Here is a 25,364-nt window from a genome sequence, read left to right as displayed (position 1 = left end):
AGAGTCTTTTTATCGGCGGCAGCGATGAGATGTGCAACAGACATTGGACAAAGTGTATGGAGTTTGAGCATTTCACACTTCAAAAGTCCGCGGTACAGTTCATTTCACTGCCGACCCCGTTTTACTCATGAAACTTCCCTGCCAACTAAAGTGAAACTTGACAATAGTTTCAGCCAAGCAAACGTTTTATTTCAGTTCAATAAAAAATTAGGCTTTCACTGTTCCATTATAATGGACAAATGAAAACGTCCAAAATTACGAGCTTATAATTTTGTTTTTGTGGTTACCGCCTTATTTAGGTAACAGGGAAAGCTTGAAGTACGAACTACTTGCAGTCTCACGGAGGAACAGTGGCTGGCGGTTATGAGTGCGTGGGCGGGGCTTGACTGCAGACTTGAGTTGTCCCTAGATATTTTCTTGCTTTAAAGCAAGAAATCTAGGGACCTTATTGGTAACCACGTCCACACGATACTAAGGGGTTGGCTACATCACAGCATCACACAAAATCTGTGGGAATCATTAATTCTGTCTTTATCCTTCATCCATGACGTCAGTGCCGTAGGTAGCTCTTGGCATCATATTGCCTTAATGCCGTCAGCACCAGGCACTTTAATCGCCTCACATTCACTCCATGATGAACGCTGCTTACATATTGTGCCGTTCGTTAACAACGAAAAAGAAATAAATGTGTGCAGTGCAGCATGAAATGCACAAAAAAAGTGTGGAAAAGAGGCCTGACTAGAGCCGCAAGTGTTTACAGTGTTTAGTCATCTGTATGTCCTACGCGAGTTGGGTTGCCACGTGGTCAGGTTTTCCCTCAAGGTGCTGGCTGCCTTTCCGACCCCCATACTAGCCAGCACGCCACTCGCTGGTGTTCCAGTTCTCCATTACTTGATACGTTATAACTTGCATCGCAAGCACCCTGTTGGGCATTCCACGCGGATTCATACCCAATTCCTAAATTGTTCACTGCCGTGATACCGTATGCGTTTTCCGAAGTTGTGGCACTAAGTTGACCATACTTTAGCCTTTTTTTTTCTTTTAGATGCCTCCTTCATTTGAGTCCAAGGGCATTTTCTGTTTCTCTCTGGTACGTCTCTCGGCGGTCACGCACTGTTGGTATATTTATCGTGCCCATTGGCATAGTTTGGCCTACATGAGCAAAATTGCTCATTATGTTGCTTTCACACAACCCAACCTGGGTTACCAAAACATCAGTCAGCATGCACTTGGCTTTTCCCGCATGGTCCATATTTTATATATCACAATCTCAATAAGTCTCAATCATGCAAAGCTATAGTACTCGGTGTTTTGCCACTTTATTTTGTTTGTTTTTGCATACAGTACTTATAGAAAAAAGACACGCCTTCACAGCGTCATTTCTTTTTTGTTTTTTTCAGTGTACAAATACTTTCCTGGGGGAACAGAAAAAAACAAGTGTTAAGTTACCCCAAAGTGTACAAATTAATACAGATTACCATGTGATGCTCAGGTTCTCAGTTCACCCGCTGTGTAGATCTGTGACATAATCCAGTGCTAGGTGGGATACCGCAGGAAATTGAAGACAAGTTTGAGATTTTTGTGATTCTGCTGATCAGCATGATACCTAAATGAAATGGCATCACTTGATCTTAGCATTTCCTTAAGGATCATGCATGTAGATATCAACATTGAATGTATGCACTTTTTTACAAAAACAGAATGAAAGAGTAAATGTATAAGCATTGTAGATAAAAATAAGAACGTATATCAAGTTCAAACAAACCACATTCTTGGTAATGTGCGGTATTTAGTTTGTGTGCAGTGCACACGAACTAATTCAGTTAAGTTCTAAAGCAGAATTGTAATGATTTCCATGTTTCTTCTTTACTTCTGTACATAGATAGCAAAATCTGGTGTACCAGAGACTAGTGCAATAGTGATCGAGACATGCTCAGCAACATGCATCTGAAGATAAGTTGCAATTCCGTTTAGGTCTGTGTAAATAATTGGGCTATTAATGCATCTTCCCACACACTTTGCTGCTAAGTAATAAAATTGATTAAGAATCTCATACAATAACTGAATGGCAAGTCAAATTGAAGATGTTTGAAAAAGGTTAGCAGGCATATTGAAATTATATAATTTTTCTGCATGTTCACAATACCTGTTCAATCTGTATCTGTAAATTTCCAAATATGTAGCCCAAGAAATATCCTGGAAAATGTTTTCTTACGAGTGCATTTGCGCATCATGGACTTGCTATGCTGAATAAAATTAAATCAACGGACACAAAGTCCCAAAGCAGCACAAAAATTACGGGGTACACCATGGTAGGGGTGCTTATTTTGACTACTTGGAGTTCTCATACAGCACTAAAATATAAAATTAAAAACATAGCGTTCAATGAGGTGGCTGTGCAGTTTTTGAATTTTGCACCCAAACCACTGTACCAATACAGCATCATTAACACAAACTTAACACTATAATACAAATGAGCGCTTTATGTGCAGGGAAGGTTTATGAATGTTTGCCAGGTCGAGTCACTGCTTGCTTTCAAGTAAAATGTACTTTCCTTTTTAATAGTGCACAAATAACCAGCGTTCAGATAATGCAGTTTAATATCTACGGTGCCACCAGCTAAGGAGCTGTCGTGGAGATCACAATGAGGCAGTGCCAGCTATACTGCATTTTCATGACCTATCCAGCTCACTAAACATCGAATCTTGGTAAGGCAGCCGTATTCCCAATTCCAGAATAACCTACTGAAACAACATAACTTCATATATTTTGGAGTATTTTTCAGCAGCAGTGTAACCCTAGAATTATTTAAACAAAGCCTCATGTTCAACAATTTGCAAGCATCTTTCAAAGAAAGGAACAAGAAAGGAAAAAATGTTTTATTCATAGTGGAACAAAATGTCACAGACTTTTGTCAGAACCGCACTGCAGTTGCTTTGGACATCAGTTCAAACAGTACAAAAATATATGTGTTGCATAGCTTGTTGTGAGAAAATACAAGCCGTTGATCACTGACCAGTTTATCAGCAGTGTATGAGGAGAGCAGCCTTGGGTTCTCAAAGAGCAGTTCCACAACACAGAGAAAAGGTTTACTGCTGCTTTACCTAAACAGCACCATAGGACATGGAACGACACATCAAAATGGACACACACAGCAAAATGAGTGTGCCAGAGGTGCACAACAGAGGATGCCAAGTCTTTCCACAAACCCTCTCCCCCTTGGCGCCTTCTCATTAGGCTCAACATCGCTGCACTTCTCTCTCACTCCTCCATCCCCTTTCCACATGTACAGTAACACACTGAACAAAGTCTAGCTAACCTCCCTGCCTTTCCTTTCCTCTCTCTATTTCACTGCCACATCTGGCTGCAAAGCTGCCAAACTTTCCAAACACCCATTTGGTAATACTGTACCAAACACAAAACAAAGAGAGGTTTGTGCCAACTTTTCAGTGACCCTAAATTCCCAAAGGCCTTTCACCAGCCTTTTCACAAGCAAATGTGGGCTCTATTGGATACCAAATGCTAGGGAGCAAGCTACTGCTCCGAATCAGCAGGATGTGAAGCTGGGGAGACACTGCCCCCTTGCCCCGTCTTCCATTCCCACTGGTACTGTTCAAGTAGATAGGTTCAGCGGTATCAAACAAATGCCACCTTCCATACGTATGTGCTGCCAGGGAAAACAGGAGCTAAAAGCAATTTTTTTTCATGCATAGAGGTTCAAACAAATGCAGTACTGATGGTGTTATAGATAGCCTTCTGTCTAAGTATGCTTCGCTTCACCTGTAAAACCCATTGAGTTGACTCTCCTGTACACAGTGAACGACTTCAGATTTGCTACATATTTTAATGCATGCATGAATGAAATATGGCACCTCTGGTACCACAGTAATGTGTATGTACAGCATGCAAAGATGAGGTTCTCGAGGTTAAATACATATCCGAATGAAAAAAAGAAAAGTAAGTCAGGGCCTTAATGACTCACTCCAACAACACACCGTTGCAACGTAAGTGAAACAACACACTTTCGGAACTCTGTCCTTCAAAGTAAGAATGCCAGTAATCTTTGTTATTAGAAAATTAGAGACATATGATGAGTGCCAATCCCTATATTTACCCAAAAGAAAACACATGGAACCGATTAGGCATTGTTCTTGGGACTCCCTAGACTATATATACACAACATAGACATACATAGACATCCTGTTTTGTGGGAGATGTATTTTCTCACTCTATAAACCAATCATCTCATCATTCCTCACACTGATAAGTTTTACAAGTCTTGAAATGAGGAAGATTCACATGAGAAGGCAGTACTGACACATAAGGATGCTACTGCAACTCTTTGAAGTTCAGCCACAGCCGATCGAAACACAGTATTGCGAGAATGGATGATTCCATACATTTTCTGACAGACATGAAATACAATATTGCAAAGTGTACTGGCATTCACAAAATATGCTTGGTAGTGGAGAATCTGCTTTCAAAGAGCTTGTGTTTGTACAGCTGCTTAACACATGCCATTTGGACTAAACAGCGAATGCAGAAAAGTTGATAAAATGTTGGATTGATAATAGTTCTCAGATTGACCTACTGTTCCATCCAACAGGCTTCTACATAACATAATTCAGTTTTAACTGTCATTCATAAATGTGCAGGGCTAACCTGTTTGCTATGGTGCCTCCAATTTTTATGCAGTTTTATGAAGAAACCAGTAGCACGTTGAAAGCTTCAGTGGTTTCTTTCCTTTTCTTTCTGCCTGACATTCTTCAAGAATTTGCAGCCTATGCTCTGTTTCAGTAGTTCTGTGCAGCAGAACCAAGGCTACGTAAACCACAAGCGCAGATTCTTGCACAAAAAGATGTAGTGGCACAGTTCAGAACCCATGAAGGGTTGAATGGCCATGACAGGTGGTATGGTTAACATGTTTACTTGGAAGCTTCTCTGCCGGTCACAGGGTGGTTTGTGCGATACTGCTTTATTCTTTAATAAAATGTTTATTGATGCTTTATGATAATAAAAATAAAGTTCTCCACACGTACGAATGAAAACATGCGGAGAAACAAAATTAATGCAGTGCTGCCGTACAGACATTAATTTGCACTTAAGAAGTACAAATGATTAACTTAATCGACAGTGACTAAATTCAAACATGTAGGCGGCATAGCAACAACACCGCAGAGGACTTCCTCTTGGGTAGTGCTTCGTCCTTCGCAGACTGTCTGGTATCATTCCAAGCTGCCTTTTTACACGAAAGGAACGAATAAGTTGGAGTTGAACATGCCTGGAACAGTGTGGAAGGCATACAGTAAACGTAACGAATTCTAATTAATACGATAGCAGTACTTAAGAACGTGAGCAAGCTCACCATGTACAAGTGGATGTTACAAGATGGATCAAGAGATGCTGACACCATTCCGTGCGACATGCTGGCCGAGTGCTCCTTATGAACCTTCTGCTGTCTCTGAAACCCTCCTCCTATGTCTCTCGAGATATCTTACCAGCCTTTTTGTTAATAGAGCAAATATGGAATTAATTTTCTACTGCTGCCATCATGGCAGCTGATAAACTGTGCAGTTGCATTTTTAGTAGATGCTGCCACAACTTGTACTGCAGCACTCGCCGCTAGCAGCCAACAGGCCAAGAGAGGGCACCTTAGGGATGTGTTCACCCTCTGATTGGTCGCAGAAGCCTGTAGCCTCCACAGTGCTGCACGGAACTACTGGAACAGATCATACAAACACGGTCTCTGCAAGACACACTGCACTTAATAAATATTGAGTTTGCCTGCCTCATGCGCATTCTTCCTCATTATGAAGTTTTACAGAAAACCTTGGAATGGGAAAGATGGACAATAATATAAACAGAGCCAAACTTTCACTGTGTGGCAAGTTAGCTTGCATTTAATATGTTTTTCATTACAAGCTCTTCCACAGTGAGTTAGAATAATGACCAAGCTCTAGACACTGCATAGCAAGGCTCACATGTTAAAAATTGGTGTTTAATGTTCTTACGATAGCATCACATAGAAGAAGCTGTTGCGTGAAAGACTGCCTTTCCGAATGTCTTTGTATTAACTTGCTCAAACTCAACATTGACTATACAGTAACTGCAGGTCAAGGTCAAATGGGATTGACTCAGGCTAGGTGACATAAAATCAGCTTTCAAAAGCAAAATTTTACAAGCATGGTGTGTCTACTGTGCTTCTCAAAGTAAAAAAGTTTGCAAGTGTGCGCACAGAAATTTCTCACCCTTTTGGTTAGCAGCAACAGTAAGCTGCCATATGTGCATAGCACATACAGCTAAACTGTTTGGATAGGAACATACAGCTTCAGAGTTTTTGCATTCAATATAAAACGTTTATAAACAACACTTACATGCAGAATTTTAATGCTCTTATCAGCACGCATTTGCCAAGATGTCTGACCTGTTTAATCATGTGAAAACACAAACAAACTCAATATCCTATGTACATCAAAGGTTTTTTGGAAATAGTATGCACATGTTTGACAAACATGCTCACAGAAAACAGTAAACTATACATATGGCTGGTTTTGACAGACAAAAAAAATGGAGACTGAACAGATAACTGCTAGCAGGAATAACTGGTTCTGTTTGAAAGGGAAGTAAACTTTAAATTCCTTAATGGATAAAAGAAGAATAGCTTCAGTTACAAAATGACTGTTGCCCAAAATACATGTTTGAGAACTACTAGGCACAATGTTGAAGATTTTCTGGTAAACAATACTAGCACATGATTTAGCTGTACCCCTGCAGTATTTCAGAAAAAAAGCGCATATGATTCAGAAATGCTACACTGACCAAACTATTTTATTACTTGCCCAGACGCTGTTCCCCTACCTGGATGCCAATGTGGCACTCTGCCATAAAATGCAAGCGCCCTCAAAAAAATTTTACATCTTATTGGCTTGTGCAAGGACATGCTCAATCAATTAACAGAAAGCCTATAACTTGATTTAGGTGATTAGATATATATATATATCGGTTCCGCCTTTTGCAATTGGGCATTTAATTCCAAGAAAGGCAGTGTCAAATGTTTCTCAATAGTAAATAAAAAAAAAAATGAATGCTTTGTTATCACAGCTGTTCAAGCACATTGCAATGCAATTTTGCAGTGAGAAATTTTTGTTAATCATTTGCTTTTTTTTTTGACAAAGCTGCAGTAAAGAAAAGAACTGAACGTCACCTTAAATTAATATATTTCTCATTCAGCATTAATTTTGTACGTACGTAAAAAATTCCATAATTTACTCACAAGTACAAACTTACATTTGGAAAATGTGATATAAAATGAGGGGAATAAACTGAAACCTCATAAGCACTTAGTCAGTGGCAGTGATCTCTTAGCTCGCTGCCGAGGGCACTCCACAATATGCTTTCAGTGTACAACCTGATAAAAGATCTTCTTTTGGCGGCGGTATAATGGAGCCTCTTCATAATTGCAAAGCTAACTTCTCCACAATTAAGGCAGTTTGGTAAACTAGTGACGGCACAGTCATTTCTGCAAACACTGTGTACGAGCACAGCTTGCTAGTCTTATGACATGGGAAATGCAGGCACTGTTCACGTGACCGAACCAGGCGCAAGGGCCAAGCATGTGCAGCTACCGTGTTGTCTTCATTTGAACCACAACTGGTGCCATCATTATTTGAGCAAATGTACCATGCAGAGAAGTGCAATTGAGAAACAAGGAAAAGGGCCCATTCTAGCTGACATTCATTATTCACTTATTGGCTGTTTATGGCACACCGACCATGTGTCTGCCACTTGGTTGACTGCTTAGCATGCTATGCCTCTACACGATAGCCAAAAGAGCAACTCCTTCTCTGGAACATATATGAGCCACAGGTAACATCTGTGCAAGAAGGCACACAAAAGGCTTATGTCCAAGTTAAGTAGGTAAAAGTATACAAAAATTCTGAGAAATCTCCCTGTTCTACATTAGGGCCGGCATAGCAGTAACTGGTCAGTAATATCTTCACAAATTTGCTGCACTTTATCTTCAAATAAAGAAAAAGTACTCTAGCCTTTCTTTTACTTTCCAAAACACTGCTTGAAGAAGGCCTCATGTGGACTTGCAATAATACTAATAATTCTTGTTCATAACCTGGCTCATTTCTTTCTAATGAAAGTAACATTATGAGGTAATGTTGCTCAATGCTTCTTGTTCAGGGTAATGGCACAGATCATTGACAGCATGACCAAGAAGCAAGCAAAAGAGCTCTGTAGGTGGGAGGAACCAGACTGGTATGATTTGTCGCACGCTGGAGGGCAGATCACGTTCACAGTTTCTGCAAATGACAAGAAAGAAATACAAAAAGCAGTGAGGCAACCTTACAAACTGCAAATTGTCAAAGGCACTCCTGCCACACTTTACTCATTTCTAGGATTCAGTTGTATATCAAACAATATTAACACTACACATGCACAGAGGAAAAGAATACACTAGTAATATGATGCCATACGGGCACACTATATAATCCTTCTGGTATGTAAATTTGTTCTTTTCCTACCTTATGTCACCTTGTGTTATGGTTTCCTTTTGTTTGACATGGCCCATGAAATCTATATTAGATTTTATAGCCTCTTACAAGGTTCTACATTTTGGAGAGCACCTGCAACTGCTATAACTGCTGATCACCAAACAGAAACCATATGTTCAATTTTTAATATAGTAGAACCTTGTTCATACGTATGTTTTGCAAAAGAAAAAAATTATAATTCGAGAAAAAATGCACGTACTGGAAAAACATACGATCTGAAGTCACAAAAAGATTTACAGAGTCAAGTCTGATCGACATCTACGTAATGCGAAGCGCTGGGTGAATCACTTCAGCACGAGCCACCGATGCATGCAGAGCTGGTGGAGACCTAGCGGCCCGAGACGTGCTTTGTCATTTTTGCGGTTTCGGCAAGCTTTCGTCTGCGCTCCTCAAATTCGGCTTTGGTCAGCAGCTTCTTCGAGCTGGGCATTTTAACAGGAAGTTGTTACATGCCCACTCGGCGCGAATCATTGCCGCATGATACGCCGACACAAATGGAGCTGGTGACGCGTTTTGTTGTTTTCTCATTGCGTGTTGTTTTAAGACTGTGACAGGAAACCAAACCAAAATTGAGCAGTTGGGCAACAGCGGAATACGAAGCCTACGATGCCACCAGCGGTGCGTTTCAAATATATCGCCTATTAAAAGCGTAATACGCTTCCAACGGCACTACACCCCACTCGCTATGAAATAGGTAGGTGAAGAATCTTATCACAATAGGGTTGGTGGTGATATCTGTGAATGCGGCGTTCGACAACACTGGACAAGATTTGCTGATACTGGAATAGGAAACAGTGGTCGCTGTATTGTGGGGAAGTATATTGCAGAAAAGCTGCTGCAGTGGGCACCTACTGTTTACAATCGTGCACACCTCACTCCATTTCTCGTTTACGTGGGATTTAGCAAGCGGAAGAGGCATCACACGATCACAGTTTGCCGATATACTGAACATTGGTGACGTGTTTTCTGGGTACGTAGGAACCTGTAAAAGATGACCTGCAACTGCATTGGGTCATTTTTTGTATTTTCGATCCTGATCATTGGCGCCAGGAAATTGTACGTAACGGGGGCCATATCACCGACGTTCTACTGTAATTTGTAGTATGCATACAGTACATAATTTTAATATTAAACTTACGGATATTATATGCTATAAAGCTATTAAAATAAAGCACAGCCCTTTCATGGCCATTCAAGTCTGCTTCAAGTCATATGTGGCCTTGGTGCTTTTTACAGACACTTGCAATGCTAATTGAAAATTCAATATCAGCAAAGCCAATGAAATATGACACAGCCAAGCTGCTGCACCTATAAGCTTTCTGCCTCTTCTTTAGCTTTAATAACAGCAACCTCACATCTTTAGCTTTGGCTTAACAAATACAAGGTGCTTAAACATGATGCTACAGGAAGGAAGAAGCGTGCAACTATTTACAGAGGGCTTTTAATGGCTGAGACAACATGCATAGAGAAGTGATAGCTAAAATCTTTTTCGACGTCCTCAACGCCACCATCCATGTCCTCTTCTTCCAACATTATAGACTGTGACAATACTTACTATACTTACTTACTATACAATTCTGACAAAGCAACCTCCTGCCCCCCCCCCCTTCCCCTCCAACTTTATGCTTGGAGATAAATGAGGGACAGTTGGGAACGGGGCTCTTACTCAGGATCATATAAAAATTCAAAATGGTGGGTGGGACAGTTTGATCAGAATTATGTTTTAAGATAAATTGATGGTAAAAAGCTAAGGCACTGTAGAAGGCAAGTCACTATTGTGACACTTGTGATTTCATGTCACAACGCAAGAAAGAACTACACTAAGAAACATGCTTGATTTGCTCTCAGGCAGGGATGATGCGAGGATATTTTTGTTGTGGGGGTGTATGATTCTCTGTTTTCAATGTGGCTGGAAGTTGGAACTTCCTCACTGGACATTCCATGTTAGTAGAAAAGTAGCTTTGGGAGGACAAGAAAGAGTTTTTGGGAGTGGCTACTTCCCCTCGCCCCACTTTGGAGCCCCTCATGCCTTTAAGAGCAGTAATTCATTAAAATCTATTTACAAAACACACATGACTTTTTTTTTTATTACGGTGTCTGCTTCTAATTTCACCAGGCGTGTATGGACAACCACAAAATTTTACGGAACATGAAATCTGAGAAAAAGCTGAATGTCTGCACAGCCTCTTGATTGAGCGTGGTATCCTCATTTACAGCCTCTACCACTATATGTGAACAGCATTGTGATTTTCAGTTTTAGCGGCAACTTGTAACAGGCTGCTTGGAAATTGAACATTTTCTGAGATTCTGTGGTCCGTAAACTTTTGTGGTTGACTGTACTTACATATGTTGCATTAAAGCAGCAACCTGCAAATACCTCAGCAACCTTTGGTTTGCCGATGACATTGTTCTATTCAGCAACGCTGTGGATGAGTTAAAACAAATGATTGAGGACCTTAACAGGGAGAGTGTAAGAGTGCAGTTGAAGATTAATATGCAGAAGACAAAGCTAGACAAAGCTAATGATAAATAACCGGGCAAGGGAACAAGAATTCAAGATTGCAAGTCAGCCTCTAGCGTCTGTGAAGGAGTACGTTTACATAGGTCAACTAATCACAGGGAACCCTGACCATGAGAAGGAAATTCACAGAATAAACATGGTTTGGATTGCATACGGCAGACATTGTGAGCTCCTAACTGGGAGCTTACCGTGATCATTGAAAAGGAAAGTATGCAATCGGTGCATTTTACCAGTGCTGACATATGGCGCAGCAACTTGGGGACTGACAAAGAAGCTTGAGAACAAGTTAAGGACTGCACAAAGAGCGATGGAATGAAGAATGCTAGGCATAACTTTAAGAGACAGAAAGAGAGTACTTTGGATCAGAGAGCAAACAGGCATAGGCAATAATCTAATGGACATCAAGAGAAAAAATGGCGCTGGGCAGGTCATGTAATGTGCAGATTAGATAACCATTGGACCATTAGGGTGACAGAATGGGTACAAAAAGAAGGGAAGCGCAGTAGAGGACAGCAGAAGACTAGGTGGTGCGACGAAATTAAGAAATTTGTGGGTGCTAGTTGGAATCGGTTGGCGCAAGACAGGGTTAATTGGAGATCGCAGGGAGAGGCCTTCGTTCTGCAGTGGACATAAGATAGGCTGATGATGATGATGAAAAATATGTGTAACCAATATCTGCAAATACTTAGCAACTTGCATGACGTATTTAAGCTACAAGCAAGGATGATTGCGCCTGCAAGGTAAACCTGCAAAACAATCAGATATGCTATGAAAGGGTATGCACAATCACTCTCTGGCAAAATGACAGTTAAAGAATGTTGAAGAATGTTGCTCATGTTGAATGCTCATTTTTAAGGATGCCCGCGTGGCACTTTTAAGTTTGAATGGAAAAGCAGGGACAGTTAATCCTGAATGCAAGCTGGGTATTCCCTTTCATATTGATCAGTGCTGTTCATAGGAGTATGCTGAAAGAAAACAGTGTATGTACTCTCCAGTAGTGAGTGCCAGTGTGTGAGTGCCAGTGTGTGAGTGAATGCACACAAGTCGGTCCCTTCAACATCCTGAGTTAACCCTAAATATCAACATAGTATCTGCTATGCAGTGCAGAAGTACTGTTGCCGAGGGCATACAGACACAGCTCATAGAAAAACAGTACTGACCATATAACTCGATTATCTTCTCATCATTGCCCAACTTGTTCAACGCCTTGCATGTGTAGTTGCCGTACTGCTTCTTCTCAATGGCGATGATACGCAGGGTGGAGTCAGTGAACTCGTCAGCCGTGGAGAAGATGGAGATTTGGTAGTACTGGTTGTCATTCAGTTGGTAACCGTCCTTGAGCCACACAATGGACGGTGACGGAAAGGCCTCGATATGGCACAACAGGTCCATAGGGTTTTGAAGGGCCTGGCCGTACCGTGGGCGGTCCACCGATACCACCGGTGCAACTGTAGCGTGAAGAAAAACATAACCATGTCACTTGGCTATCGGTCCCAGTATTATGTATGCAAATTTGGAAATAAATAAAACTGATTGACGGATTTAAAGAAATGACTCTCAGTATACTGGAAGCACTGACAAGGCGTATAGAACTTTTGTATCTCTCAGGAAAACAGGCCCACTTGGGTTGACTAGGCATACTGTGGCACAGCCCACAGGATTTCTTTTCTGAATCATTTCCTTAATTTTTTCTGTTTAGTGCAGCTGTAGGTCTGCCTTGTCAAAGCAGCTGCCGCATACTTCTTTCATCTCACAACATAAATTTATGACTAACTGCATGCAATAATGCTTAACCAGTCCAACAATTTACACTGCTTACATCCAGGCATTTCAACATATCTTTTGTGGTCCGTTGCAAGCAGGTGTAAAAGACAGGAGCTCCAACTTCCACAGTGCTCGTGAAGAGCTGCCTGTGCATGTTTACATACTTTCAGCACACACAATGTAGCTGTACCCAGTGATGCGTTGTTGAAAAGCTCTATTATTTGCTGCAAGCATAACTCAAAAAGCTATGTGATCAAAATAGCTGATGACTCAAGTTACCAGAAGCAACAACTGAAAGTAGTTTCTACAACTATCTGTCAGTCTCAAACACAGTAGCTCACTCTATCATTGTCCTTGTTCATTTGTTACCTGCATATGTGTAGCTTGCACATGACTGAATATGTACAAAGCTCAGTGACTGAAACACAAGTTGAACCGCATGACGGCTGGCCCTTTTTATGGCACTGGTGAATGCTGGGTGACTGCCGAGACGGTGGACTGCATTCACAATCTGTAAATCACAAAGCCATTCACATTCATTTGATACAAAAATGCGTGAGGTCAGTGTCCCCAGCACCCGCTGGTGGCCCATAAGGATATTGTGTTTCAATCACTGAGCACTGCACATAGACTGAAACAAGTATCAGTATTGCTGAGTAAGTGCAACACCTTTACTTTCAATAAGATGTTATGTGACCAGTAACCAGACAAACTCCCTTGTCCTAAATATTCATATGTAAAAAAAACTAGCTCTAGTATTGGATGATCAAGGGATAGATAAGAGCAGTGCAACTGCTACTTTCTGCCAAGTGGCACAGGCACACCAATGCAACATTAATTGTGGATTATCGCTGCAGCGCTTAAGCGGGCAGCACTTTTCGTCAGTGTCGTGCATCTTATTAAATGAATGCTACATTAAATACATAGTAGTTGCATTAAAACTTGCTTCAAGCTTAGTACGGAAAAAAGATAGAGAAATAACAGCAAAAAGAAAGTACTTACATTCAACTTCAACGCCAATGTTCCTACGTGCCCCATTGCCAACACCATTGTCAGCGATACAGTAGTATGTCCCACGGTCATTCTTGCTGACATTGAAAATGTTGAGGATGTTTCCTCGATAGACAGCACCACCTGTGGGCAGCAGGTCGTTGTTCTCTCGCCGCCAGGATATGTGTGGTGTAGGGTTGCCAGTGGCATAGCACTCCAGGGTGATGTTTTGGCCAGTGCTGGCTATCACAGACCTTGTGCTGTTGTCCGAGATAATCGGAGGAACTGCAAAGGGAGAAAAGGAGCATAAATACAAATTAAAAAGCAGTCCAATAGAGTCATTTTGAGCAACAGAATGTCATAGTGAACTTTCTTTTTTGGACAGAATCGCCCCACAGCAAAAGAATGAGGACGAGAGGACTAACATGGACAGGACGAGAGAACTGACAAGGACAGGTGGCAAAATACTGATCAAAACATATGCACCAGTTATCTCAGCAACATGTTTTATTGAGTCATAGTGAACTTATGTCTGCACGTCATGGGCATGCCAGTCACACTGGTCATCACTCCTGCAAACGGTATTTCCTTAGGTTTAATCTTTTTATTTCATGTCTAATTTTCCACTTCCACATGTTTAACGTCACATGTAGGGATGCTGACTATGCCGAAGTTAAACCACAGTTGTGAATGTCACAAGCAGACCTTTCTTTGACATATATTTGTGCTAAATTGAGGCCAGGTATGACTCAGCCATATTTCCTTTCAAATTGCCAGTGTGCCACATAAGTGAAAGAATAAGGGGATCCAAGAGGCTAAATTTTTTCTTAGTTACAACCATCTGAAGAAAACATACAATGAAACCATAAAAGGCACGGGGTAAATAATCCTTATGTTTAATTAAAGTGTACAAATAATAATAAAAAGGGAAATGAAAGTGGACAAAAAGACAACCTTCTGCAGGTCGTCTTTTCCAACCAAACCCAACATACTGTAAGCAGTACATTCACCCGTTATCTTCTTCTCTTATGTATACTCTTCCTAATAGCTGGTGTCGTCTTCATCAGTGCACAGCCTTTCCGAATAAAGTGGGAAGTTAACAGCTATCCTATGTACAAAACTATCTGACTTGTGCGGGTGAAAGGATGTTCCCCATCTGCACACATGACAGTGAGTAGCACTGGCTAACACTCTTAGGGCTAATATTGTATGCAAATTCCATAGAAAGTGGATGGGAGAATGGCCGCTGCGGTAGATTACACGGCAAAGCACACAGCATGCGTAATGCACAATATGTGGATTTGGCTCCCACTTGGGGTAGGTTGTCGTTTCATCCACTTTCATTTCCCTTTTCCCTATTACTTGTGCATATCGATTAAACAGAACACTTAATTTTCCCTATGCTTTCTATGGCTTCATTATCTGTTTTCCTCATATTAGTATGCTACATGCATCTTCACCAATGTTTGTCTCCCATCTACTACAAAGATTTCAACCCTATTGTATTTGCTCTTTCTCCCTTGTCAGTAGCACTCCATTATTATAAAGAGAGTACTCTGATCAAAATGTCCCTAACAGACAAGAGAAGCCTATGCATATATGCAAAATGTATACGCTAAGGTGTGCCTAGTGAAAACACTTTAAGCGTAGGGCATCCCAATTATGTCGCGATAACTGTGCACCATTTCGGAGACAAAACATCCACGAGATGTGCAATTTTGGAAGTCCTACGAAGAGTGTCCCAAGGGCATCACATCGGGACCTTTTTCAGTCCTCACGTAAATAGTTGCCCTCCCGGAGGCTTTATTTGTATTTCACTTTCCTTGTGACAGTCAGGCTTTCTGATATGTTAAAACTACACATAATCCAAAGCTATATCGTATCTGCAGCTCATGGGTACAAAATACTTTGCTTACTCTCTGGCACAGTTTTCTTGCAAAACACCATTTTGATTAATACGCCACATGTGCCTGGCAGAAGGTCTCAAAGAAATTAGGAGTACGCTGCACTTCCATACATGCACGCAATCATAATGTGTGCACACATATATGTTCTTGCTATTATACTTGCTGTGCGAGTGCTCTGCCCGTTGCATATGCCATGGCATATGCTATGAACGAAATATTCATTATAGCAAACACGGTGCAAAGGTATGCAGCATGTGCAAATGATGTCCCTCGCAGACTTGTAAGGGATGTCTGGACATGAAAAGTATGCTCAAACAATCATGTGAGAGATGTTCGCTGAACGTATTCAGCACATCCCTGGAATATCCATGTCCTAGCTTTGGATGTTCACAGGATATCCAAAGGCTGTCATTGCAGTCACATGGGTGCGTAAATATTTTTACAAAATTAGAGATATTTGATGATTATATTGCAAAGAATGCTCATACACTGTGGAGCTACAGGCAGAGCTAAAGGAACACGACCTCAAACAATATAGAAACACACTGAAGGGGAACTAAGTAGTTGATGAGTGAACCTTCAAAATTTCAGGTACAAAATGAATAGTCTATGTTACACGATTCATAATTGATTGAAGTAATCACAACTTAGTATTGTCAAATACTTGTTTCTTTCAGTATATAAGAGAAAATGTTACTTATCACAGTCTATATATAGGAAGGTCAATGCTGTTGGACGACACTGGTCACTGAGCAGAGGCACCAGTTCTTGAGCAAATGCATGGAGCATGTAACGTCTGTTTAAAAATTTCCAGTCACTCAACAAGCCAATGAACTTTCTTTCTTGATTTAGGCAAAGCAATTTCTTATTTCTACAATCTCACCATTTCTGTATTGTTTAAGAATGATGTGTGGTGCGCTAGTTAATATATCACGTTCAACTCCTGCAACAAGCACAATGCTCTTGGTGCATCATTATAGGAAAAAGACAGCACGCAACTTTCATATTTCCCTTTTGATTAGAATAAGATAATACTCAATATCTGATTCGATATATGAAGGCTGTTTTATTTGAATGATTAAACTCTAGGGTTTTGCATGCCAAAACCATGATCTGATTATGAGGCACGCTGCAGTGGAGGACTGCGATTTAATTCTGACCAGCTGGGGTTATTTAACATGCACATAATCCCCACCTGCACGAGCGCTTTTACATTTAACGTTCATCAAAGCGTGGCTGCCGTGGCCAGGATAGAACCCACAACCTCAAGCTCAGCAGCGCAACACCATAGCCACTGAGCTACCACAGCAGGTTTGAAGGTCGCTTTTCTCGAATATTCATATTCAATCCAATTTGAGCATTTTGGTATTTGAACTCCCCTAGGAATAAGGAAAAATGCATGTTTAACCAGCACTTCTCTAGTTTCCCTTTACCCAACCACCATCCTGAGTTTGAAGGAAAGTTGGTAACCCTTGCCATCAGTGTACTCTCACAAACATATGTAGACAATCAGGGCAACTACAGATGCCATATCGAATTATAAGGCACCCAAACAAATGTGAGGTTTATTCCTTCTATGGCAACAAGGTGTGTTTTCGATGTTCTCATGCAGCTTCCGTGAAAAGCTAAGCATGAGGTCTGCCTGAACGCAGTTATGAAACATACTTCTCTTATCACTTGTCATTATCAAAATGCCATTGCCAAATGTCAATTGTCATGTCATGTCGATCATGTCAAAATGTCATTGAGCAAAATGACTTGTCGTTTTGCTTGCACACACACCATGATCACCAAGCGGAAAAACTGAGAATATTTTTGCTTTATTTGAAGTCCTAGTTCTGCATATCTATTATTGTTTATATGCAGCTCAGATGGTCACCGCTGCCAAGGAGCGTTGTGTGAATATAGTGTGTCCTGATTTCATTGCTTTTATTGACAATGCCTTCACATTCTAACTAAACAAACTAACAAGTCTATAAAAAATAACTGTATGGCATGCTTTCCTTCAGCACTGAGCATTTAGAGATTTAACAATTACAAGGGCTAGAATAAATGCCGACATTCTTTAACTGAATACAAAAGGGAAGCATTAAAGGAATACTGACACATATTCTCAAAGTTATAGAAACTCTGCAACATGTTTCTCATGCTTAGTATCACTACTAGTGACACTTAGTATCAAAGTTGGGAAACACTTATGATATATATTGTTACATGTAGAAAGACACAGACGAAAGAGGCTATTTGCAGGCTATATACACTGGACTGGAGCCAGAGCACCAGGCCGACATTCACTCACGCCAAGGGCACAGACCTACTTCGTCGTCTTTCTCGCGGCGGCTCGTCCCTCGGGTATCTACCTTTAATATCGTAATACTACCCCCTGGTGGCAAAAGCGCTGTCACGGTGCTTTTAAATATCCAAGGCGCGTAGAGAGTTGTAGGGCTTGAGTCGGGTGACGTGGACAATGTCACTGGTTGTCACACCGGAGGACGTAGTGGGCGTGGCTAGAGCAATTTCATAGGTGACATCGGTCACTTGGCGGAGCACATGATATGGGCCGGTATAACAGGAAAGCAGTTTCTCACAAAGGCCAACTTTACGCGATGGTGACCAAAGCAACACGAGGGTGCCGGGCGCAAAATGGACATCACGGTGACGGAGGTCGTAGCATTGCTTCTGTTTGTCTTGAGAGACTTGTAGACGAACACGCGCAAGTTGACGAGCATGGTCAGCACGGGCGATTGCATCACGGACATAAGCGCTAGTTGAAGCTGTGGTGGACGGAAGCACGGTGCCTAGTAGTAGCATCGGTTCGCGGCCATACAAGAGGTAAAACGGGGAAAAGCCGGCAGTTTCGAGACGGGAAGAGTTGTATGCAAAGGTAATGTAGGGTAGAGCCAGGGCCCAGTCACGGTGGTTGTCTGAAACGTATTTGGATAGCATGTCTGTAAGGGTGCGGTTCAAACGCTCAGTGAGGCCGTTCGTTTGAGGGTGGTAGGAGGTAGTAAATTTATGCTGTATGGAGCAGGCCCGCATGATATCGTCAATGACTTTTGCCAAAAACGTACAGCCACAGTCTGTTAGCAATTGATGCGGAGCACCATGCATCAAAATGATATCATGTAGAAGGAAGTCCGCAACGTCAGTTGCGCAACTGGCCGGAAGAGCGCGGATTACGGCGTAGCGAGTCGCGCAGTCAGCCGACCTCCGGTGTACCATGTACGGCGTAGTCAGCCGATGTACCGACCACTCCGGAGTTCCGTGGCGAGGACGGGGATCGCTGACCACCACCAGAATGTTACGTGTGGAAAAACAGACGAAAGAGGCTATTTACAGGCTATTTACACTGAACTGGAGCCAGAGCGCCAGGCCAACATTCACTCGCGCCAAGGGCACAGACCCACTTCGTCGTTATTCTCGCGGCGGCTCGTCTCTCGGGTATCTACTGATAATATCATAATAATATTAATTTGATAGTAAATTTGCTCACCAAATGCTGCAACTTGCACCATTAAAATTTCTGTGATGTCACAATACTGAAAAAAATTTGCTGACGTGTAGTAGTAAGGCTAGATGTGACGGCATTGCTCATAAGAGGACAAATAAAAGTGCTGTGCATGTTTTACAGCGAAGCTGTTAGCCTCTAGTTGGTCGGGATTCTTCATGGTGAGCTCACCCAAACAACACGGCAGCTGGAAAAGGGGCTTGTGCTTGAGTTTCCGCATAGCAGAATTAGGTTTTCTTGTATATTCAAATTACAATCCAATGATATCATGTCTGTAGTTGTGCGTAAGTCGTACTTCACAAATTTTCTGACACATCTTATCTTGAGAAATTCAAATAGCTGAATAATGCACTTGCACCAGACGGAGGGTCCAAAAACAAATGGCAGCTGGAAGGCTTTGTGTTTGAGTTTTCGCTTAACAGAATTAAGTCTTCTTGCATATTCAAATTACAATACGATGCTATCATGTCTGCAGGTTGTAAGTCGTACTTTACGCATTTTTTGACGCAATTTACTTTTAAACATTAATTTAGTTCAATAAGGCGCTTGTGCTTGGTGGACGGCCTAGAAGATTAAAGATGTACACTGCCCTTCTGCACACGTGTGTGTGTGCGTGTGGCATACATTGTTTGTCGTGGTGGTGCTTGTGTGATGTCGTCTAATGTCCGCACCAGTGAGCTGGTGCAGTTAAAATGGAGGCAGATTTTTCTTCTGGCTGTGCTTATGAGTGGCAGTTGCAGTAATTGCAAGAACAGAGCGAGCCAATGTGTGAAGACATTTTCCAAGTAGCTGGACTGTTTGGGCTTCTGCAAAGCAATCTGAAAGGACCAAGCTGTTTGTGTAAAGTGAGAAATTATGCGTGTGATGCGAGTGTGTATATGTGTGATGACAGCAGCAAGACGACGACGGCAGTATCATGACTGATATTTTTTGTACTCCGGTGAAGAATTATTACAAGTTTCTTCACATCCTGATCACATCCAAATGTGGTACAATTTCGCACAGCATCTATGTAACATTAGCTGCTACCGGGAAAAGACTACAGGATGTGGGCAGATCGGTGCAGCCTAACGCAGTGTCTCAAAGCATTAACTGCGACAAGGAAAGAACGGGTGAAACTGCCCCATTTTGCTTTAAGAAACAGTGACATGCAATGTGATGCATGCAAGAGATAGTGATAAGTCTGTGACCAAACGAAAACAGGCTCATGAAAACCCGTGCTCTGGCTCGTGCCAACACATTACATGTTCCTTTACGACCTGGCCCTAACTAGAAGGCGGTGCAACGTCGCACAGCTTCTTTGTAGCATTAGCTTCTATGATTGAGGAAAGGACTGGGGAATGTAGGCAGATGCCGAAGGCGGTGCACTCTAATGCAGCATCTCAAAGCACTAGCTGCGACAAGGAAAGAATGGGAGAAGCTGCCACATCCTTGCTCTTATAAGCAAATTGATATGCAATGTGATGCACGTGAAAGATAATGGTAAGTCTGTGACTGAATGGAAATTGGCGCATGAAAACCCACGCGCTGGCTCGTGCTAATGCATTACATGTTCTTTTATGTCCTGATCCTATCTGTAGCATTATCAACAATGATTGAGGAGAGGACTACGGGATGTGGGCAGATCCCAAAAGTGGTACAGTCTAACGCAGTGTCTCAAAGTGCTAGCTACGGCAAGGAAAGAATAGAAGAAACTACCACATTATTTCTTTTATAAGTAGCTTGATATTCAACGTGACACGCGCAAAAGATAGTAGTAAACCCATGGCCGAACGGAAACTGGCACAAGAAACTACATGCTGTGGGCGTCTGAAAGTTGCTCAGGAGAAGCATGCGTGTGATCATGGCCTAATGGTTAGAATATCGGGCTGTTGTGTTGGAGGACTGAGGGTCAGTTCTACCATCAGACATTTGATTTTTTGTATTCAAGAGGACCAAATCAACGCAAAATGGGAGCCTGTGTTCCGCTAGGTGTCTGGAATGAACCCGAAAATTGCTCTGCATTAATAAATAAATCTAGCTCCAGGCATAAGCTGCAAAAATCTGTGACTTCAACTTGGGCCCTGTCAAGTCACTTTCACAGCGATTAGCACAGCAGACCTTCTACTGTAACGTCTGCCAATTCTCATTCTGAACTTGTACAGCAATGTTAAGGCATCATCAGCAATTGTCTGTCATTTTCAAATCCTTTTCTGCTTACTATGCCTTTGCTCATAAGGTAAACCAATCTTTTGTTATCCTAATACTGCAATCTACGATTTCACCTGATACTTCTTTCCAGTATATACAATGCTTCAAAATGTGACACAGATTTTTACAATGATTCTACAAAGATTCTACAAAATGTTACCTCTGACGTGAACGTAGACATTTGAGCTGAGTTTGCTGGTGGGTCCCAGGATAATCTGGCACTGGTAGAGGCCAGAGTCTGTTTCCTGCAGCTTAGTGATCTGCAATGTGTATGTGTTGCTGCCTTCGTCGTGCCGAATGGAGAACCTCTGGTCCGGCACGATGGCCTTGCTGCCAGATGAGATGAAGAGGTTGTTGCTGGGATCACGTTCATTAATTTTTATCCAGATTATCTGAAAGAATAAAAGCAAGTTGTCTCATTTCATGTATCATTCATGCACTAAAGGAACAAAGATGAAGTCTTGTTTACAAGGAAAAAGTGATGCACAAATCATCCTCAATAGGCCCGTATCGCTTATTGCAGACAATGGTCCTTCTTGTCATATTACACAAAAAAAAACAAAGCATATAGCCAGTGAAGCACCCCTGCCAGGAATATTTGACGACATGTGACAGCCAGTAGCTAAGGAATTGATGCCACCAGCATCGTGAAAAGGTGGTACTAGCAATCTTTTTTTTTTTATTTATTTACTCTCATACCCACAGCACCATTTAGGCATTACAGTGGGGGGTTACATACATCAATGTAAACAGCTTATGGCATCCAATAAACAGCATTAAACTGTACAATACAATGAAAGAAAGGCAGGAAACGGCATCATACAATTAAGTAATAAAGCACTATGTAATGATAGCAAACTCTACAATTACTATATACTGTAAAATAAAGAAGAAAATTTCAAAGAGCATTTACAAAATGTTCATTATTAAGTATACCAACTATGGCAGCAGGCAGTCGATTCCATCCTAAAATAGTTTTGGGGAAAAAAGTGCTTTTGAAAAGCTTAGTTCTACAACTGTATTCCCTAACCTTGAGCTCGTGATCTGTTCGCCTGGATATATAATGTGGCTGAAGAATATACTAATTACGGTCTATTCCAATTTGGCCATAAAATATATTGTGAAAAAGTTTCAAGCATAATCCCTGCCTTCTCTTTTCTAAGGTGCCCCATTTTAGTGTTTGTTTTGCACTACTAATACTAAGGTTTCTGTCATAGTTGCCGATTACGTACCGTGCTGCTACATTCTGAACTCTCAAGTTTATCTCGGTCGGTACACGTAGGTGGGTCCCATACGGTACATCCATATTCTAAAATGGGTCTAACATAGCTTTTGTACAGAAGATCACGAGCCTGCTGGGGAAAGAGTTTTGTATTGCTCCATAGAAATCCTAACACTTTGCATGCCTTTGCTGTAATTAAATCAATGCGCCTGTGCCAACATATGGACGGTGTGAGGAATACACCCAAGTACTTGTACTCGGAAACAATCTGCAATGGGGAACCCGATAGATAATATACAGCTTCTGGCATACACTTTTTAGTAAAGCGGACAGTTTTCTGTGTGTTTATTTGCATATGCGACTCTCTGCAGGAGTTTTGTAGTTTAACTAAACCATTTTGCAAAATAACAGTATCGGCAATGCTTATAATTTCCCTATCAGATCATCAGCAAACAATCTTACGGAAGAAACAATAGTGTTGGGAAAGTCATTTATACATATTATGAAAAGTAATGGGCCCAATACCGAGCCCTGGGGGACGCCAGACGTTGCGCGGGCCGCACTAGATTATGCGCCATTTACCACTACATGCTGAAACCGCAAAGAAAGGTATTCCTGAATCCATACAATTACTTGTTCATTGATATTAAACCAACGTAGTTTACATACAAGCAATGTGTGATCCACCAGTTCGAAAGCTTTTCTAAAATCTACAAACACAGAGTCAACACAAGAACGAGCATCCAGTGCACCACAAACTTCATGAACGAATTCTGTTAATTCAGTTGTACAGGAAAGCCCTTGCCTGAAACCATGTTGTTTCTGATTCAGGAGGTTATGATTGGTAATGTGTGTCATTATGTTACTGCACAAGACGTGCTCCAATACTTTGCAGACAATACTTGTTAGAGATATCAGTCTGTAAATGCTGACTAGTTCGCGAGGCCCCGATTTATACACTGGCACGACGCAAGCCATCTTCTATTCGTGTGGTAGGACCCCGGTGTTCAATGACTTCGAGTACAGTATCTTAAGAAAGGGATGGATGAACGATGCACACAATTTGAGAAAAGCACCTGTCAATCCATCAGAACCCCTGCTTTGCTGGAATCTATTGGCCTCGAGCTCCACCACTGGAAAAGCTGGTGCCACCGTCGGCGTGACGTACTATTAGGGATCACGTGGACATAGCAGCCGCGTCGGCTGCTTCGGGAGCACCAAAGCGAGCTGAAAACGAGAGTTTAAATGGCCTCGTACGCTGCGGTCCTCATTTAGTGGCGAGATTTTCCCGCTTCGAGTGTCTCCTTTACAACGCTTGAAAGCACTAAAATAGGTAGTGGCTGCCTTTGAAGGCGCGCAACATGGTAGGCTACTGCTCGGTGCCGCAGTGTCGGACGTGCGCAACGGAGCCCGGTGTCAGCTTTATTCACATGTAGCCGCAGGACAAGAAGCTGCGTGAAGCTTGACTCGCGAAACATAAAACCGGCAAACAGTCATCGGCTACAACTCGGGTACGCAGCAAGCACAGACGCGAGGAAGATTTCTGCTACGGCACTGGGTCTGCGATGTTCGTAAAACACGCACTGGGACGCTCGCCCGAGTCCGCTGCCCGACAAATGTCATGACGGGTTGTTCTATGAACTTGTCGATGCTATAGATACTGGCAAGTTCACTGGAGTGGGAAGGGAGCGGTAAGAAGCACATTAAAAAAAAAGCCTAGCATATGGTCATGTTTGTATTATGAATTAATGGACTGGATTACAAGAAAGAAGAAGCGGGAAATCGCACGCTGAGAGCATCGATAAACATACAGTGCGACGCAACTCAAGAAATAATATTGAAATGTCCAGGAACTTGGAAGAAAAAACAAGATTGAATCGTTGCGATGGCACATCACAGTCCCCGTAGGCGTCAAAGTCTCTACAATTAAATTATTTTTGAACAGCTCTGATAGTGCCCACGCAACAATGGTTGCTTGTATACTGTCACATGCTCATATTCTGCGGCCTAAAGCTCATAGCACGGTGCGAAAACGCGCACGCGGCGAAAGCGAAACAGTGCACGGACAAACATGCAGATGCGCAGTCGGTCGCTGCGAATCTGTGCGATCGCTGCATTGAGGCTTCATTCTATTACGCTCCATTTAGTTCTACAAACACTGTAAGAACATATTTCACATAGTTTGCTCTCAGCGTTTGCCTACCTTTCACGCAAGAAGCCGGTTCAGGAGACTTCATCGAGGCGACCGCGCGCAGTGGCGTTCACTGTACGTATTTGGTAAAGGGATAGCGTCTGTAAACGATTCTGTGCTTTCAGTTTGCCCAAGATTATAATTTAGACAGTAAAAAACTTAAATGTCCGGGAGAGCTCGCGCGTGGTGTTTTCAGTCAGCGCTGACAGCAAAACCTATGAGGAGCGTGCCGCGTGATCCCTCATACTACGCCAGCGAGGCGCTTCCAATAGATGGTGACTCCGTAACTCCTCGCCGCCAATACGTTCAAGAAGAGATGTACCGTATTCCACTTTCATCAATAATTATATCATCCATGTTTTCAATTACCTCATTAGCAGACGGATGTGGAATTGCGCTCGAGGCACTGGGTGAGAAAATGGAAGCAAAAAACTTGTTGAAGCAGTTGGTTTTTTCTAAGCTATTTTCTATTTCCACTCCGTCATGCTGAAGTGATGGAATACATACTTT

At 42.0% G+C, this 25,364-nt stretch overlaps 1 protein-coding gene across 1 annotated transcript in view; it reads right to left on the bottom strand.

Annotated features, from left to right (window-relative positions):
• Positions 1-2,864: 2,864 nt before the first annotated feature.
• Lac (septate junction protein lachesin) overlaps positions 2,865-25,364 on the bottom strand; it is a 57,223-nt gene continuing 34,723 nt past the window's right edge. Inside the window, exons 3-6 of the mRNA XM_075691967.1 lie at positions 21,602-21,833; positions 13,849-14,121; positions 12,243-12,530; positions 2,865-8,309 (exon numbers count right to left, since the gene is read on the bottom strand). Coding sequence (XP_075548082.1) covers positions 8,173-8,309; positions 12,243-12,530; positions 13,849-14,121; positions 21,602-21,833 — 930 coding nt within the window. The 3' untranslated portion in view covers positions 2,865-8,172. The remainder of the gene's footprint in view (positions 8,310-12,242; positions 12,531-13,848; positions 14,122-21,601; positions 21,834-25,364) is intronic.

This window comes from Dermacentor variabilis, chromosome 5 (genome assembly GCF_050947875.1).
Source record: "Dermacentor variabilis isolate Ectoservices chromosome 5, ASM5094787v1, whole genome shotgun sequence".
Classification (NCBI taxonomy): domain Eukaryota; kingdom Metazoa; phylum Arthropoda; class Arachnida; order Ixodida; family Ixodidae; genus Dermacentor; species Dermacentor variabilis.
Note: the sequence above shows the minus strand (reverse complement) of the source record. Positions and strands in the feature narration are given on the sequence as shown.